General features: G+C 51.2%; 1 protein-coding gene across 1 annotated transcript; it reads right to left on the bottom strand.

The window, feature by feature from the left end:
• Positions 1-5,634: 5,634 nt before the first annotated feature.
• On the bottom strand, positions 5,635-6,779 carry BHLHA9 (basic helix-loop-helix family member a9). The gene has a single exon (XM_035027451.1). The coding sequence runs from the start codon at positions 6,442-6,444 to the stop codon at positions 5,635-5,637; it is 810 nt and encodes a 269-aa protein (XP_034883342.1). The 5' UTR covers positions 6,445-6,779.
• Between the last annotated feature and the right edge of the window lie 11,484 nt (positions 6,780-18,263).

Below are 18,263 nucleotides of genomic sequence, written 5' to 3'. Positions count from 1 at the left end.
CAGGCTCCCTGCTCCGCGGGAAGCCTGCCTCTCCCTCTCCCACTCCCCCTGCTTGTGTTCCCTCTCTCGCTGTGTCTCCGTCAAATAAATAAATAAAATCTTAAATAAATAAAAGAATTTTCGCTCCATAAAGGAAACCCATTGTTGTTTGCAAAATGCAGGCCTCCAGGGTAGGCAGTGAGAGAGAGAGAGAAAAAGAGAGAAAGTAGGGACTCATCTCGGTTCTGAAGGGAGGCTCTTCCTCGCCCAGGCCAGAGGTGGAGCAGGAGAGTGAGCTGGGCTTCCCTGCCCAGGAACTTCCAAAATTTGCTAATGTCTTTTTAAACAGGAGACCTCCTGCTGAGGGTGGGAAGTTCGGGGCCTCCAGAGGGCCTACAGCTGCCCAGGCCAAAGATTCCATAGCCTCTGGCCAAAGGAGCCCCTGAAATATAGCTGGTTTAAATTGAAATGGGCTGTAAGTATAAAACACACTAGATTTCGAATACTTAGTACAAAAAGGAATGTAAAATGTCTCATGAATACCGTGTACATTGATTACATACTCAAGTGATAATATTGTTGATACACTGAGCTGAATAAAACATTATTAAAATTCATGTCACCTCTGTCTCTTCACATTTTAAAAATATGCCTAGAAAATTAAAAATTAAAAACAGGCAGGCGCCTGGGTGGCTCAGTTGGTTAAGCGACTGCCTTCGACTCAGGTCATGATCCTGGAGTCCCTGGATCGAGTCCCGCATCGGGCTCCCTGCTCGGCGGGGGGTCTGCTTCTCCCTCTGCCCTCTTCCCTCTCGTTCTCTCTGTCTCTCATTCTCTCTCTCTCAAATAAATAATAAATAAAATCTTTAAAAAAAAAATTAAAATCAGGGGTTGTATTACGCTTCTATTGGGCAGTGCTGGCCTAGAACAGAATGAACCCGACATAAAGGGGTCTTTTTGACATAATAAAAACCCTAAGAGAAAAAGAAAAAGCCAAGAAGTCCCCGGGGTGGCTGGTGACTGTGAGGTGGTAGGGTGGGCTGGCTTTCCGGGTCCAGGGTGGGGGCAGGCTTCTCTGGCCAATGTGCACGGCTGGGCTCACGGTGCCACCTAGTGGCCTGGTAATGAGGAGGGGAATGACCAGAGGTGGGGTTGGGGGTCTGGGAAGGGGAGAGGCGGGGAGGAGCCTTAGGTTTGGGCTCAGGGCTGGTAAGCCCAGCCCAGCCAGTTGCCCTGGCTTCAGCCTGCGGTTGCTGCCTCCCCACGCCCCCCACTCCCAACTGGAGTCTTCAACGGAGGCCCATAGGCCATACTCATCATGCAAAATGGGTTTGGTCTGCACAGTGTTAATTCAATATGTGCTTTAAAAAAATCCATTTCACATAGACGTGGAGCTTCAGACTTTTAACATGAAGATCTGGGAACTCTGGGCCCATTTTCTGCAGAACAGCGAGCTGCTGGGCCAGCTGCAGCCTTCAGAAGGGGGCATGGAGCTCCTCCACCTTCACGAGGCCTGCCTGCCTTGGGTGGGGGGGGCGTTGAGCTGTGAGCCCCTGCGGCTAGACAGATGGATTAGCCTTTCTGTTCCAATGCTGTCCGGCCTGGCTGCTGACGAAAGTCACTTCCTTCTCTTCCTCACCTCCTGGCGTGGCTGTGAGGTCCTGGATGGGGCCGCTGGGCCCCCGGCTCCCTTGCCCAGGGTCTGGCCCAGTTACGGCTGGCTGGCTGAACCAGAGGAAGATGAAGACACCAACCAAGTGCCCAGAGTGTGTCCACATAGACACTAATTCCTACCTCTGCCTGCCCTGGGTTAGGCTCACCCCGCACCGGGGGCAGATGCCTCCTTCTGGAATCTGTGCACACACGCGCGCGCACACACACACAGTACGAAAAACTTGATGTAATCCTGCTCCTATCAGCAAGCACCCGGGTTTCACATCCGGTGAGGTGGCGTCCCTCCTAAGGAATCCCCTCGGGATATTTTGTCCTTGCTGTCCTTGCTCAAAACATTTCCCTACACCTCTTTGGAAGGCGCTCTGAGGAGACAAATCTTTCACCTTTAGAAAGCAATTATGAAGAACCTAAAAGATACTAACTCTGTTTGCATCCCTCCAAATTCTCTTAGGGTATGTTCATGTACCTACATGTCTGTCTCCAGTTATAATCAGTGGGCACAGACCATTTTGTGATCTGCTCTGCTAACTCACGATGTTCACTCTGTTAGAACTCCAGAGTCAGCTTTGCCACGCCTCTATGGTTGGGCATTCGTATTATTGCAAATCCTTCCCTGTGCCGTGCCTCTGGGACTGCCTTTTTGCAAATCTGCTTTTCTTTTTTGGATTACTCCCTTGGAGTCTTTTTAATGTGATTTTGCCAATTTTTTCCTACCAGAAAAGGAACAGAGACACAGGACAACTAGCAAATCTATAAATGTACCCTTTTCTCCACACCCCTGATAACATCAGTCCTATTTTTGCTGGTATGTCTCCTTCATTGCTAGGCAGACAAGGTACTGCTCCCCGGGACGGAGACAACGAGGATAAGGGAAGGGGTTAGAAGGCGCAAACTTCCTAAGGGAAGCCAAGAGACCGTGTGTATTGGAGCCCTTCGTGAGCTAAGAAGCTGCTGCGAGCATCTGTCATTCTTCTCTGCCCCCTCTCCTTCGAGGCTATTCCAGTGGACAGTCCCTATCAACCTTAGAGATACAGGATTTCAGTCTTTAGGCACACCAGTCCTACATATCTTTTTTTTAAAATTTTATTTATTTATTTATTTATTTATTTATTTATTTATTTGAGAGAGAGAGAGAGAGAGAGAGCATGAGCTGGGGGAGGGGCAGAGGGAGAGGGAGGGAGAGAATCTCCGGCAGATTCAAGGTATTCTGGCCCAGGAGACCCTAATGTGTCAGGGAGTACCTGTTAGGTCGATCCATACACATATGCACACACAAATATTCACACATCCACACATCTATATAAGTACTCACATGATGTGTGTATGTCAGAAAACCTTTATGACAAAAAAAAAAAAACCTCTTTGAGGGGTGCCTGGGTGGCTCAGTCTGTTAATCATCTGCCTTTGGCTCAGGTCATGATCCCAGGGTCCTGGGATCGAGCCCTGCATTGAGCTCCTTGCTCAGCGGGGAGTCTATTTCTCCTTCTCCTTTTGCCCCTCCCCCTACTTGTGCTCTCTCTCTCTCTCTCTCTCTCTCTCTCTCGTTCATTCTCTCAAATAAATAAATAAAGTCTTAAAAAAAAAACCTCTTTGAATACTAGGCAAACACCTAACAGCATGCAAATATACACATGTGTGCACCCAAACACATGGTCCTGATAAGAGAATAACCAGTGTGTTGTGGACTTACGTTTATAAAACACCTTCCCGGGCATTCTCTCTTTATAACAACCTTGTGAATAGAATATGTCTCAATAGCTTCCACTCAGTGAGTGCTCACAGGGCCAGGCACTACACTAAGGGCTTGAAATGCATTCTCTCATTTCTCTGCGCAACAGCCTATGACGTAAGTCCATATTTTAGCTCATTATACAGGGCGGAACACCAAGGCTCAAAGCCCTTAGGTCATTTGCCCAAGGTCACTCAGCTGGAAAGTGAAGAGACTAGGTACTTTCACATCCATCCCTCCGACCTCACACATCTCCTGCACACTCGAGCTTCCACCTGCAGGGGGCGCCCTCACCATGCCTGAGCGGCGCGGGCCACCGAGCCAGATCGCTCACCTTTTTCTATCCTGGAACTTAAAAAGCAGGACTTGCTGGTCAATTTTATTATGTTTCCAGGGCATAAAAACCTGGAGCTGAAGCGAGGCAGAAGCTCTGTCCAAACTGGTCATGAGATTTTAATAACACACAAACAGTAACAATTGAAGGAACACCTTCTCATTGCCACAAACCGTATCTTAAGAACGAATGTTAACCCTTCCAGCCACCTTGAGATGGAATCATCTGGGTCAGCGGTGAGGAGCTAGAGGTTTAGAGAGGCTAAGATAGGCCATGGGTCACGCAGGGAGTGAGTGGCTGAGCAGAGGTTGGACCCAGGCCAGTCTGGCTCTTTCCTTTCCATCATCAAAGAGCGGCCACGCCTCTCCACAGACGGAAGGCTCAGTGGGCAGGCCTGGGGCCAGATTCCCACATTTTGTTCCTGCCTGGACCCTGTGACTCCTCTGCCCAGAGTCAAAGCTTTCCTGGGATCTGTGCTGCAGACACTTGCCCTGTGAAATAGGAACCCTAACACCTGTGGGCTAGGGACAGGATGCCAAGCGTGCCAGCCAGTGTCTTGCTTGCAGAAAGCAGAGATATCTTTAATTATGGCATTGAGCCTCACCTTGACTGTTTGGGGGACCCCTCACTCATCTCTGGGTCTACAGGCATCTCTCCAGCTTCCGTGATGTCCCCCATTCTGAGCTGGGTAACTTTTCTTTCCGTGGCTGGCAAGTGTCCAGCTCTCCAAGGAGACCAGAGAGCCCTCAGCCCTCCCCTGGCACATCTGGGTTCTCAGCCCAGCCAGCAGCAGCTGCAGCATCAGCCCGTCAGCAAGAGTGGGGCCAGAGATTAGCTCGGGAGTGCTCAGCTTAGATGCAAAAGCTCTCCAGACCTCTCTGAGAAGGCTGGTCGTGCCTCCCACTCTCTTGGCAGACTTGGCCTGAGGCCCTCATTCCCTTAACCTCTTCCCCATAATCTTTCCTGATTCCTTGTCTGCCCCTCATCATAGAGGCCCTGGCTGCACTGGACCCCTTTTCCCTGGGAGCTCCATGCACCCACGCTCAGGGTCCAGGCGGGACTTACTGGCCTCCAGGCCCTGGTCTGCCCGAGCCTTCCTTTCCTGAGACTGGCCCAGACTCTGCCTCCGTTGCAGCCTCAGAGTGGCTCACTGCGGGGTGTCCCGTCCAGAGATGAGATGGGCTGCATCCTGAGTCTCTTGGTGCCGCTCCCCCTCTTCAAATAATATCCTCTCCCACAGTGCTCCTCACAATGCTCAACCACACCTGGGGGCTTGCCATGAATCAGTGCCCCAGGCCCTTGGCCTGACATTCCACGGTGAGCTCCCAGACCTCAGGCCTTCCTGCCACCCTGACCCACTGGGCCCAGTGGACACCTGATAGCAGGCAGAGATGATAGCTTTTCTGTTTTTATTTAGCTCCTTCTGTTCCCTCTCTCAGATCACAGACTTGGGGTATGGGCACAGGCAGGGGATATGGATGCCACACTATCATGAGACCAAACCGGGCGTCACCCACACTCCCACGTACAAGTCCCCCTGTCCAAAAGCCCCCTTTCTCCTAAAAAACAGCAAGAGAACATAGGGCTCAAAGCCACAGAAATGCGAAGTTTACTTTCCAAGAAGAGTCCATCAAGTCCAAATGGAAGAAAGAGCCCCAGCACGATCCTTGTTCCTTGCCCAGAGCCACCACCCCTGGTTGGGATCGGGGCGGTGGAGAGGGGTGCTGGGGAGTGCAGCCCTGGGCTCGAGTTCCTTCCCAACTGCCAAGGCTGCCTCCTCTCTCTATCGGGCCTCCTCGGCCATTCAGATTTTCTCGGTCCAGGACATGTTTTAGTAGTCTTCCCTTTTGTAGCCCTCCTGCCATTGGTTGCTCCCCGCCGGCCTCCCTCCAGGCGCACCGGGTCGCTCCGGGGCCAGTCAGCAGTGCTGGAAGCCCAGCCCGGGGCCCGCACGCAGGTGCCCCCGCGGCCAGGCGAAGGGGGCCCCGGGACCTCGGCGCCAGCTTCCCGTGGACGCCTGGGCCGCGCCCGGAGCCTCGGCCACCGCCCGGGGCCGTCCCGGGGGCGTGTGCGGGGAGCACGAGGCGCAGCGCGGCGCGAAGGGGCCGGCGGGCGGCGGGGCGGGCGGCGGCGCGCTGGGGGCCGCATCCCCGCTGCCCCCCGCGCGCGCGGCCTGGCCGTGGCACTCCAGGTGCCCGCAGGGCCAGCGGGGCGCGGGGCTGGCGCGCAGGACCAGGGAGAGCGCCGCGATGCGGTGGATGGCCCTGCGCAGCGTGGCGATCTTGGAGAGCCTCTTGCCGCCCAGGTCGTGCCGCAGCGCCCGGCGGAGCGCGTTGAAGGCCTCGTTGTAGTCCAGGATGCGCTTGCGCTCCCGCACGTTGGCCGCCATGCGCCGCGCCTTGGAGCGCACGGGCCGGGCGCGCTTCCTGCCGCCCGCCGCCTCCTCGGCCTCGCCGTTCTCCCTCAGCACCCCAAAGCTCCTCCCGGCCTCCAGGCAAGAGCCCCCCAAGTCCTCGGAGGAGCCCTCGGCCCCCTTGAGGCCTCTGAGGCCCCCTGGCGCGCCTCGGTGCATGGCCTTCCCCGGGCCTTGCTGCCCCGGCTCTGGCTCACGGGGCTGACAGTCCACGTTCTGAGCGTTGACTCCCGCAGGCCGGACACTCCCCGGACGGGCCCTCTCTGGCTGGGCTTTATGGCACCACGTGGCTCTCCACCCTTCCCATCCATCCATCTCCCTCCTCCTGCTTTATTACCTGCCTCCAGGTAAGCTGGCGAGGGAGGAACCGAGAGGAAGGAAACAACGAAGGGAGGAAGCATGCAGATTCTTGTACAAGGGGACCAGACGGGCAGCCCGGCCACGCCCGGGGCAGTGCTCCAGCCGCCAGGGAGAACTGGCTCTGCCTCACTCCAGGGCCTCTCTCTGGCGACCAGATTGAACATTCTACCTGCAGACCCCAAATACAGTGCCAAATGTGGCCCCCGGGCAGGAGTGCTGATGGGGTACCGAAGGGTCACAGGGCTAGTTGAGTGTGTGTCACAAACCTTGAAAGTTCTTGTCAAGGCCTGTGAACAACACAGAGCTGTCCTTGAGGAAAGCGTGACTGTCCCAGTGGGGCCCACAAGAGAGGGACTTACCTGATACAGCAGGGCCCTGCAGATAACAGGGACCTAGAGCTTCTTGCTTTTTCAGCTACGCGAGTGAGGCTGACTGGGATTCTGGGTTTGGGTTTTGATCGGGCCTTACTCTACCTCTACCTCTCTTTGGCCCCCACTTCTGAAGGCAGAGCTGGACTGAGTCAGCAGCAGAGGGTGATGGAGATGGTCCTGTGGCCCTCTGGGTCCCTTTGTGGTACCCATCAGGGGCATCTCTTGGTATTCAGGGCCCTTGGGCTGCTCTGTCTCATGACACAGCACTGCCAAGTTATGAACTCAGTGAACCCACCGATTCCTGGGGACTTGAAGTTTATTTATTTTTTAAAAGATTTATTTATTTATTTGTTTGTTTGTTTGTTTGTTTGTTTATTAGAGAGAGAGAGAGAGTGAGAGCAGGAACACAAGCAGGGGGAGTGGGAGAGGGAGAAGCAGGCTCCCCACAGAGCAGGGAGCCCGACACGGGGCTCGCTCCCAGGACCCTGGGATCATGACCTGAGTCATTTAGCAGATGCTAAATGACTGAGCCACCCAGACATCCCGGATTTGAATTTTAAATAGAGTCTCTGGAAAAAGAATAATACTTAATCCTAGAGAAAGACCCTCAGTGGAAGTTCAGGCATCCACAAGTGAGTTAGTTGGAGCACCAAGCTCAATCTCATTCCCAGCCACAATCCAGAATGCCTCCAAAATGCAAAGGCTTGCTGTGGCATCAGCTGGGATGGGTATAGGGTTCACATCTATCTCACCAGAGAGCATGCCAACCACCCCATTATTTCAGACTATTCATTACTCCACGGAGGAAGAGAACAGGGCACTAGGAAACAAATTATGCATGTATCTGTGTGATTATTTGTTTTATTGTCAGTCTTGCTCACTAGACTGTAAGCATCCTAAGGACATTTGTATTTCTGGGGCTCTATTCTCCAAATCTGCAATATCTGTGAAAGTCAAAAGTAAATGAAGGCAGAGAGAAGTGGATGTTTTCTCCTCTCTACTCAACCCATCGCCCCACAACACACACACATGCACACACAATCACACAGAAATGCATGCCTCCAGCAGAATTCTAGACAAAGCAGAGGCCACAGATGGCTGAGCACCCATGTCTACCCATCCAGCTCATAACAGGATGTCAGTCTCACTGGGTCTCAGAGCAAGAGGTCAAAACCCAGAGAATCCGGTTTCTGAGTGTTACATTCTATGACCACCTCTGCTCCCATCCCTATCCATGTCCCTTAGCCCCTCCATGCCACTTGAGAGAGAGAATTGAGTCACTGCCCTGCTCATGGATTTGCCCAGCCCTTCAGAAAAGCCTGGCCCCAAGGGCCAAGGGTGGGCAGGTCAGGAGGTAGCAGGTGAGCATTTCAGTCCCAGAAGGGCCAGGTGGGAGAAGTGATTTGGTGAATGGAAGCCCTCTCCTGCCCTACCCCCCAGCCAGTGTCCCCTTCTGAAACTTCCCTTAGCCAGTGTCCCTCTCTGAAATTTCCCCCACCCAGGGCACAGTTGGGCATCTGAGTACTTCCAGAGAATTCCACTGGACAGGGAGTCAGGAGACCTGGTTCTAGTTCTGCTACCAACTTGCTACATGACTTAGTACCAGTCATATCTTCTCTGTACCTCAGTTCCCTTTTCTTTGCAAAGAAGACATCCTCTCTACAAAAGAAGGTAGGCAGGACCAGTTACATAATTTGCAGGGCCTGGTGCAAAAGGAAAACGTGGGGTTGCTTGTTCAAAATTATCGAGAATTTGAAGATGGTGACAGCAGAGCATTAAACTGAGCTTGGGGCCCTTCTAAGGGGGGGTGCACAGGTCCCATGCCCATGAAGCTGGTCTTGAGAGCAGGACACAGTAGTGTAATTGTAATGAGCACAAACTCATCTGATATTTGCTTCTTTCATAAAGACCTAGGGAAAGGCTCTGAACCTCAGTCCTCAGACCTCTAGGATACCAGCCTCAGAGGTCTCAGTGAAATGGGCCCCAGTAAAGAGTCGTCCTTAAGAAATGCTGCACCTGGTTATCTTGAGGGTAACCCCAGTCTGAGTGTGATCATTAACAGGTTTCCCCTCCCCCATGGTGTCTCCAGGGAGCCCATAGCCCTCCCCCCATCAGGAGGAAATAGATGGGCAAGCCCAGAGCCCCCACCATCTTCATAGAAGGATAGACATGACCTACCCAAGGAATCCTTCCCTTCCCACCGAGCCCCAGGGTAGCCCCACAACAATCCTATATGGAAGGCCTTGTTATTATAATACCCATTTTACAGACTGCGACCCAGAGAGAATTAAGTAACTTGCACCAAGTCAGAGGGCTGAGCTGTGGCAGAGCCAGGATTTCAAATAAGGCAGTGTGGCTCCTACTCAAAGATCAAGCTCTTAACCCCTCTGGGCTGGACCTGCCTTCTCAACTCAGGGAGTCCCCCCACCCCCACCAACCACCTGCCAGTATTAGAGGCTTGGCACCTGCCCTTTGAAACAAAAGCCATTAAGATATTCAAATAGTTTCAACCAAGTGTAAAAAATCAAAAGAGCTTGGCTGAAATATAGAGAAGGGTTGGGGTAGGGAGGGAGCCCCCCCCCCCCCCCAGTGAAGAAAGACAAGTAGGAAAGAATAGAGAATATAGGCTGGAAGCCAGGAAAAGTCCAGAGGAGCCCAACTGCCTGCCTCCTGGGCTGAGATTTGTTGCCTGGGGTTCCCTTGGCTAATCCTATTTCCAACACCAGCTGATCTGATGACTGCCGGGACCCCAGGAAGAGCACAAGAGAGGAGGAGTGACAAACCCGTGCCCCCCTGCTTACCTTACTGCAGGTGAGCAAGGGCCCAGTAAGCCAGGAGTAGCCCCAGGAGAGTCAAGATCAGCCTGGAGCTCTCTACGCACACAGGGTGGGAAGGCCAGAGTTCTGGATGGAGTTCTGGTTGGAGGTCAGTGGACTGCAAGGGGTCACTAGCCTCTGCAGCCACTTGCTAACCCTTTCTCCTCTGTGAAGCCAGCCCCGAGCCCTTCCCCACAGGGCTCCCTTCTTTATTTTTATTTATTTTTTTTAATAAGATTTTATTTATTTATTTATTTGAAAGAGAGAGAGAGCAAGAGTGGGGGGGGTGGAGCAGAGGGAGAAGCAGACTCCTGCTGAGCAGGGAGCCTGATGTAGGGTTCGATCCCCAGACCCCGGGATCATGACCTGAGCAGAAGGCAGATGCCTAACCGACTGAGCCAACCAGGCATCCCTGTATTTTTATTTTGTTTAAAAATCAATTAATATACAGTATATTATTAGTTTCAGAGGTAGAGTTTAGTGATTCATCAGTTGCATATAACACTCAGTGCAGTGCCCTCCTTAAGGTCTATCACCCAGTTACCCCATCCCCCCACCCACCTCCCTTCCAGCAACCCTCAGTTTGTTTCCTAGAGTTAAGAGTATTTTATGGTTTGTCTCCCCCCACCGATTTCGTCTTATTCTCTTTTTCCCTCCCTTCCCCTATGTTCATGTTTTGTTTCTTAAATTCCACATATGAGTGAAACCATATGATATTTGTCTTTCTCTGACTGACTAATTTCATTTAGCATAATACCCTCATAGTGATTCGAAGGGGCATCTGCACCCCAGTATTTATAGCAGCAATGTCCACAACAGTCAAACTATGGAAAGAGCCCAGATGTCCATCGACAGATGAATGGATAAAAAAGATGTGGTGTGTATATATATACAATGGAATATTACTCAGCCATTAAAAAGAAATCTTATCATTTGCAACGATGTGGATGGAACTAGAGGGCTCCCCTTCTTAACTCCATCTCAGAATTTAGCAGGTCATATTGTACTTTTATGTTTATGCTGGGTCCACATCTAGGTCCTCTCTGTATTCCCAGTCCTAGCACAGTGCCTGGTACATAGCAGGTGCAAGGAAACAGTTTCTGAATATTGAATAAATGGTGCAATCCCTGATATTAAGAAATTTATGAAACTATGGAAACTCCATACTGGTCTGATTAAACAAGCTCTATATTCAAATCCAGTAAACATTTATTGAACATCGACAAATACCGGGCTCAGTGGTATAGGCTTTCACGTGTGTTGACAACCACAAATGTGTATTACCTTAAATTTATAGAAACTCAGGATTAAAATAAAAGGAAACAAACTGTGCAGCCACATAGAAATGCTTTGGAATTCCCCACCCACCCCATTCCCTGGGGGGAATTTGACAGTTGTCTAAGCTGTGGTTCTCTGGGTACCTGGCTGGCTCAGTTGGTAGTGCATGTGACTCTTGATTTGGGGGCGGGGGTGTAAGTTCAAGCCCCATGTTAGGTGTAGAGATTACTTAAAAATAAAATGTAAAGGGGTGCCTGAGTGGCTCAGTCGTTGAGCGTCTGACTTTGGCTCAGGTCATGATCCCGGGATCCTGGGATCGAGTCCCACATCGGGCTCCCTGCTCAGCGGGAAGCCTGCTTCTCCCTCTCCCACTCCCCCTGCTTGTGTTCCCTCTCTTGCTGTGTCTCTCTCTGTCAAGAAAATAAATAAATAAATTTTTAAAAAATACAATAAAATCTAAAAAACAAGAAAGAAAGAAAAGGCTGTGGTTCTCATAGTGTGTTGTATAGGCAGCAGCGTCGGAGACCTCATCCCAGATCCATGGAATTCAAAGTTCTGTCTTAACAGCAACGTGGTTGGAATGCTCAGAAGGATACATTCGTTCCTCCAGAGTCCAGCTCTGCGGCTATTACATTTTGGCTTGCGTAAGAATGACTGCTGAGGGTTATTTACATCATGCCTTGCATACCACAACATTAGGTTTATTCAAGGGTAATTCTGATCACATGCAATTTTCTTCTCACGCATGAACTTTAGAAATCCCTACCCATGTGTTGGATGGAGGGAAAATTTATGACAAGAGACAACTATGGGTCTCAAAAGGAACAAAACAGCCATAGAAAATCAGCAGGGGAAAAAAAAAAAACAAACGAGATTGAACCACCGACTTCTCTTCTGGTCCCCTAACATGAACCCTCAAATCGACCTTAAACCGAGGTTAGGAAAAGCCAAGAAGGGCGCCTGGGTGGCTCAGTTGGTTAAGCAACTGCCTTCGGCTCAGGTCGTGATCCTGGAGTCCCGGGATCGAGTCCCACATCGGGCTGCCTGCTCGGCAGGGAGTCTGCTTCTCCCTCTGACCCTCCCGCCCCTCCCCCCTCTCATGCTCTCTCTCACTCACTCTCTCTCCAATAAATAAATAAAATCTTTTTAAAAAAATTAAAAAAAAAAAAAGGAAAAGCCAAGAAAATGCCCAAGCAGCCCCAGTTCCCAGGCCTGAGAAGGGGCCCGCCCTCCCAATCCCCGTCCCCCGTCCCCCCTCAACAGCTCTGGCTTATCTTCCCCGCGTTTCACACATTTCCAGGCCAGCTCCCGCCCCACTCCGCGCCCTCCCCCGCGCAGATCAGGAAATGGCCCTCGGCTCCAAATTCATAATTCTGAGCCACACTCCCCTGACAAATGGCCGGGGCCGCCGGAGAGAAGCGCCTCCGCCCCGCTCCCCCCCCCCACGCCCCGGCCCGCTGCCACGAACCCCGGGATCCGCGGGGCCTCGCTGGGTCCCCGGGGCGCTCCGGCGCGGGGAGCGCGGGCGGTGCGGCCGGACTTCAAAGGCGGGCAGCGGGACACGTCCGTCCGCGGCACCTGCGGCGGCGGCCGCGCCCTCCCGCCGCGCGGCAGGAGCCCGCCCCCGCCCGGGAGCGCCGCTTCCCCGCGCCCCGCCGGGCGGAGGGAGGAGGGGCCGCGGCCGTGATTTAGGGCCAGGCGCTTCCGCCCGCGGCCGCGAAGGTGCCTATTACCGCTCGGCTGGGCCTGGAGTTCAGGAATTCCCGCTCTTCCTCTGGAAGTTCCGGCGCCGCTCGCCCGAGGGAGGGCAGACGTCCCACCTGAGAGAGGAAGCCCGGGCCGGGACGGGCTTTCCGGACAAATGGAGCCCGCGGGGTCCTGAGAACTCGATCACGCCGGGGAGCCGGCCTGGGGGAGGCCTGCGGACTTCCTTCGCCTTCAGGCCGAGATCCTCAACAGTCCAGTTCCGACACAGTGCAGGGGTCGTTTGGAATCTGGCAAATTTGGGCTCAGTTTCAGGCGCTGCCCATTCATTCATTCATTCATTCAACAAAAGGGTATCGACTGCCCACTAGTTACTGGGGTACAGTAATGAATAAAACTAAAACCTGTCCTCGCGGGAGTCACATTCTAGTGCGGAGAGCAAATAATAAGGAAAAGAAGTCATTTATGGAGCAAATCAGTACTATTTTATAAGTACATTAGGAGGTAATAAATACTCCTGGGGAAAAACAAAACAAAAAAACTCCAGAAAAGATAGAAAAGTGGAGAGTGTGTGCAGCAGGTTCCCGGGTTGGGGGAGGTGGGGTGAGGGAAAGCTCACCTGAGAAAGTGACATCTGAGTAAAGACTTGAATGAGACAAGGCATTGTGTCCATTTTGAGGAAGAGCTTCCAGGCAGAGAGAACAGCATGTGCAAAGGTCCTAAGGCAGGAGAGTATCGACAAGTTTCAGGAGCGTATGGACAAGCAAGGTGGCCAGTGAGGCAGGGGCAGAGAGTAAGAAGGGAGCTTGGGTTGGCGACATGATCATGTAGGCTACTGTAATATCTTCCAATTGTACTTGGGCAAGAGATGGGAAGCCATTAAACACTCCCCCCCCCCCCCCCGCCCCACTTCATGGAGCTTTAAAAACAAAACAGGGGTGCCTGGCTAGCTCAGTTGGGGGAGTTTGTGACACCTGATATCAAGGTTGTGAGTTCAAGCCCCATGTTGGGTGTAGAGATTCCTTTTTAAAATCTTTTTTTTTTTTTAAGATTTTATTTATTTGACAGAGCGAGAGAGCACAAGCAGGGGGAACAGCAGAGGGAGAGGGAGAAGCAGGCTCCCTGCCAAGCAGGGAGCCCAATGCGGGACTCGATCCTAGGACCCTGGGATCATGATCTGAGCCAAAGGCCGATGCTTAACCATCTGAGCCACCCAGGCGCCCCTAAAAAATCTTTTAAAACATTAAAATTTTTTAAAAATTAAAAATTTTTAAAAATTAAAAAAACCCCAAAACATTAACTTTCTCTTTCTCTGACTGCTGGATGAAGACTCCCTCCACCCTACCTCATCTCTTTGTGTTGGTGTCCTCCCTCCCCTGCCAGTGCTCTGGGGGCATGTCCTCTTCTCTCAGCCTCCACCCCACCTCTTTTGGGGACCTTGGCTCATCAGTTGCCGCTCCCTTGGCTTCATAGCTTTCCCTCTCCACTGGCTCCTTCCTTGGAAATACAAATGTGCTCAGGCTGCTTTCTCTGAGCTAGTCTTTCCCTACATCCTGCAATGACTATCTTCTTGGGGCGCCTGGGTGGCTCAGTTGGTTAAGCGACTGCCTTCAGCTCAGGTCATGATCCCAGGGTCCTGGGATCAAGCCCCACATTGGGCTTTCTGCTCAGCCGGAAGCCTGCTTCTTCCTCTCCCACTCCCCCTGCTTGTGTTCCCTCTCATGCTGTCTCTCTCTCTCTCCCTGTCAATTAAATAAATAAATAAAAATCTTAAAAAAAAAAAATGACTATCTTCTTCCTTTCTTCTCCTGGCACCAGTTCTCACCCCTCATAAACTGAATCTGGCTCTTGCCACATTCCATCCCCAGTCTCCTGAACCCCTCTTCTTATTCATTCATCTCCCCACCTCCGCCCCAGCCCCTCCATCTCAGCAAGCCTTTCCTAGTCGATTGAGTTACACATTTATTGAGCACCTATTTGCCAGGTCTTGGATTAGGTACTGAAGATACAGTGATGAACAAAATGGATAGGGTTCCTGCCCTCAAAAACAAACTATTTCAATAGCATGAAACAAAAGAAGGTTAGAAGTAATGCAGAGGATGGAGTGTGAGTTTCTTTGAGGGATCAGGAAAGGTTTTACAGGGGACATGATGCCTGAACTGAATTTCAAAGGATGAATAGGAGTTTGCCAAGCAAACAAGGGGTGGAAAGGCATTGAAGACTGAGGGAACAACATGTGGGAGGACCCAGAAGTTTAAGCCATCATAGTATGATGAGGACAATGCAGTAAACTGGCTTTGCCAAACCATGATATGAGAGACCAGGGAGTGGGAGATGAGGTTGGGGCTTACTAGGCATCATGCCAAAAAATTTGGCTTTTGGTCACTGTAGGTCCCTCGGTACAACGAAAGGATATTAAGTTAAGGAGTGACACAGTCGTATATGGATTGTAGCTAGAATTCTTTGGAGCGGTATGGAGAATGGATCTAAGGCAAACTCCAGTTAAGAGGCTACTGCAGGGGTCCAGGTGACAGGGAGGGGCCTGAGCTATGCAGGTTGGTGGGGGAGGGTGCTGGAGTCAACACCTGTTTGGAAAATAGCTTTGGTACATGGGGGCAACCAACTGGATGTGGCAGATGATGAAAAGGAAAGTGCTATCATCTCCCCATCCTCCTTCAAGAACCGGAAGCCGGGGATTTCTGAGCAGCTCCTAGTGATGGGCTCTCTGAACTAGGGTCCAACTGTGGACAAGAAGGCTCAGGTAGGGCAGAGAGCTGATGGCATTATGGTCACCTGGGACGGGGCGGGGAGGGTGGTGGTGGGAAGACCTGGGGCACTGGGGCATTCCGTACCTGTTTTTTGTTGTCATTGTTGTTGTTTGCTAAGTAGCATCCAATAGTGTTCTTACCTGGGGGGAGGGGCCTCCCTGGTGGGGCTCCGGGTGGGAGGCGTTCCTCCCAGCTGGGACAGACTAGAGTCTTGGCTTGAATGTGGAGCAGGTGTCTCATAGAAACAGGCAAGACAGGAGAAATTTCTCTGCCAGTCCCTGGGCCAGGAGCCTCCAGTGTCCTGCGGGGGCATCCACAGGAGGTTACTGCCTAGGCCTGGGTCCAGCCACCCAGTTTCCTTAATTCCCATGAGTTTCCCAGACATGATCCCCAGCCTTTCTTTCCATTGATGCTGCGAGCTTCCTCAGAGCTACCCAATAAGTTCCTCTTCTGCTTAAGTGAGCCAGATCGGGTTTTGTTGTTTACAACCAAGAATCCTGACAGCACAGACTCCCAAGCCAATCCTGGTACCTAACATGTACCAGCTTTGAGACCTGGGCCAGGTGACTTAGCTTCTCTTAGCCTCAGTTTCCTCATCTCTAAAATGGATTGCTAACTGCCTCCTATGCAGATTATGGTAAGTAAATGACACCATGCACAGAAAACCCTTAGTGCTGTGCCTGGCACACAGATACTTAATACAATTTTGTTATTATGATAGTTATCCTCTTTCTGGCAGACTGACCACCCAGAAGTTCTTTCTTCTAAGCTCATGCAGGCATAGGGCCCTCTACCCTACCCCAAAACGCCCAGCCCACAGAATAACTTCCCTCCATCAAGCACATCCCAATAGCTTGTTCCTTCTTGCTCTAAAGCTAGATATTTCTTGACCTACCCTCACCTCTGTGCCTATAACACTTAACAGCAGAGTGGTTGTTTGGGCTCTGGGATAAGACCATCATTTATTAGCTGTATAGCCTTGGGCAAGATGCTTAATTAACCGCTCTGTGCCTCAGTTTCCGTGTCTGTAAAGTGGGGACATGTAATAGTACTGCTTCATCAGATTGGTAGTGAAGATTAAATGAAACAGCATATTATGCTTTCAGCACAGGGCTTGGCTCCTCTGAGGTGTTCTACGAATGTTAACTTTCTCCTCCTGCCACCACCCTGCTCCCTTCCCCAGCCAGTCTGGCCACTAGAGCTGTAAATCATCCAGGAACTAAGAGCATCCTCCTCCCTTCCACCCCAGTACCAAACTCCTTATCACCTCCACCCACTAATGACCCGGTGATTGGCTTCTCATTAAAGCAATGACAAAGGGCCTCTGTGATTTTAGCCTGGTTCTAATCAGCCATAGATCTGCCCCAGGGTCAGCCAGGGGTGAGGTAGGCATTCTGGGTCCGGGAGCCAAGCTCGGTGTAGACTGAGGACTCTGTCTCCCTGTCTCCCGGGGAGGCAGCCACTGCCCTGACCTGGAATTCTTAGGACAAGGCACTGCTATTGGGGCAGAGAAACAGGGTTCCCCCCACCCCCAGCACCCAGGAGGCTGAGAGCCAGGTGTGGTCTCAAGGAGCCATCTCTGCCCTCCTGAAGTTCAGTGTTCTCATCTGTCACTAAATGATAACCTACCTTGAGAGGTTGGTGTGAGGATAGGAGATAAATTGAATGTATATTTCTACAACTTTGTAGGTATCAATAAATAGTAGTCATTATTGTTATTGGTTTTTTTTAAGATTTTATTTATTTATTTGAGAGAGAGAGAATGAGAGAGAGCACATGAGAGGGGGGAGGGTCAGAGGACGAAGCAGACTCCCTGCCGAGCAGGGAGCCCGATGCGGGACTCGGTCCAGGGACTCCAGGATCATGACCTGAGCCGAAGGCAGTCGCTTAACCAACTGAGCCATCCAGGCGCCCTATTGTTATTGTTATTGCTTTCATTATTATTGGATTTCTATTCTTATTATTATTAGAACCCAGATGCCAAATTTTCCAACTCCATTTGGTAAATAGCTTATTCTGTTTCTAGTGATTCGTAATGCCGCATCTCTATAATGCCACTCCCAGCCATTTCTGTTTAATCCTTCTGTGATCTGGCACTCCCTTGGCCTCCTTGATTATTTTCTTTTTTTTTTTAAGATTTTATTTATTTATTTGACAGAGAGAGAGGTCACAAGTAGGCAGACAGGCAGGCAGAGGGAGAGGGAGAAGCAGACTCCCTGCAGAGCAGGGAGCCCGATGCGGGGCTCAATCCCAGGACCCCTGAGATCATGAACTGAACCGAAGGCAGACGCTTAACCGACTGAGCCACCCAGGCGCACTGATCCTTATTTGTTTTCAGAATTGTTTTGGATGTTCTTGGCTCTTTACACTTCCATGGGAATTTTAGAATCCTTTTGTCTAGTTTAATCAGCCCTCTGATTATTCTTCTGTGATTCTTTTATATCTCTTCTTTGTATGTTTCTTTCTCAAGGTGGCTTCCCTCATCCTGAAAAATAGCTGCAGGAGTTCTAGGAGTCACATGCATACTCCATCATGTAAAAAAAAAAAGAGAAGAAATCTACCACTTAGGCAGCTCCTCAAATCCTGACCCATAGAAACTGTGAAATAATTAATGTTCATTGTTGTTTTCAGCCAATAAGTCTTGAGGTAGTTTGTTATGCAGCAATAGATCATGAATACAGCGGCTGCACCATTTCCCAGCCTTTCCTGCAGTTGGCTGGGTTCTCCTGTGAATGTGAGCAGAAGTGATGTAGGTCACTCCCAGTCCTGTTCATAATAACTTCTCATATGCAGCCTCCATACTCCCTCCCCTTCCTCTTGGCTTGAAGACAGATGGC

The sequence above is a fragment of the Mirounga leonina genome, unplaced genomic scaffold (genome assembly GCF_011800145.1).
Source record: "Mirounga leonina isolate KUSES-001 unplaced genomic scaffold, KU_Mleo_1.0 Mir_200, whole genome shotgun sequence".
In the NCBI taxonomy this organism is placed as follows: Eukaryota; Metazoa; Chordata; class Mammalia; order Carnivora; family Phocidae; genus Mirounga; species Mirounga leonina.
The sequence above is the reverse complement of the archived record's forward strand: the minus strand, read 5'-3'. Positions and strand labels throughout refer to the sequence as shown.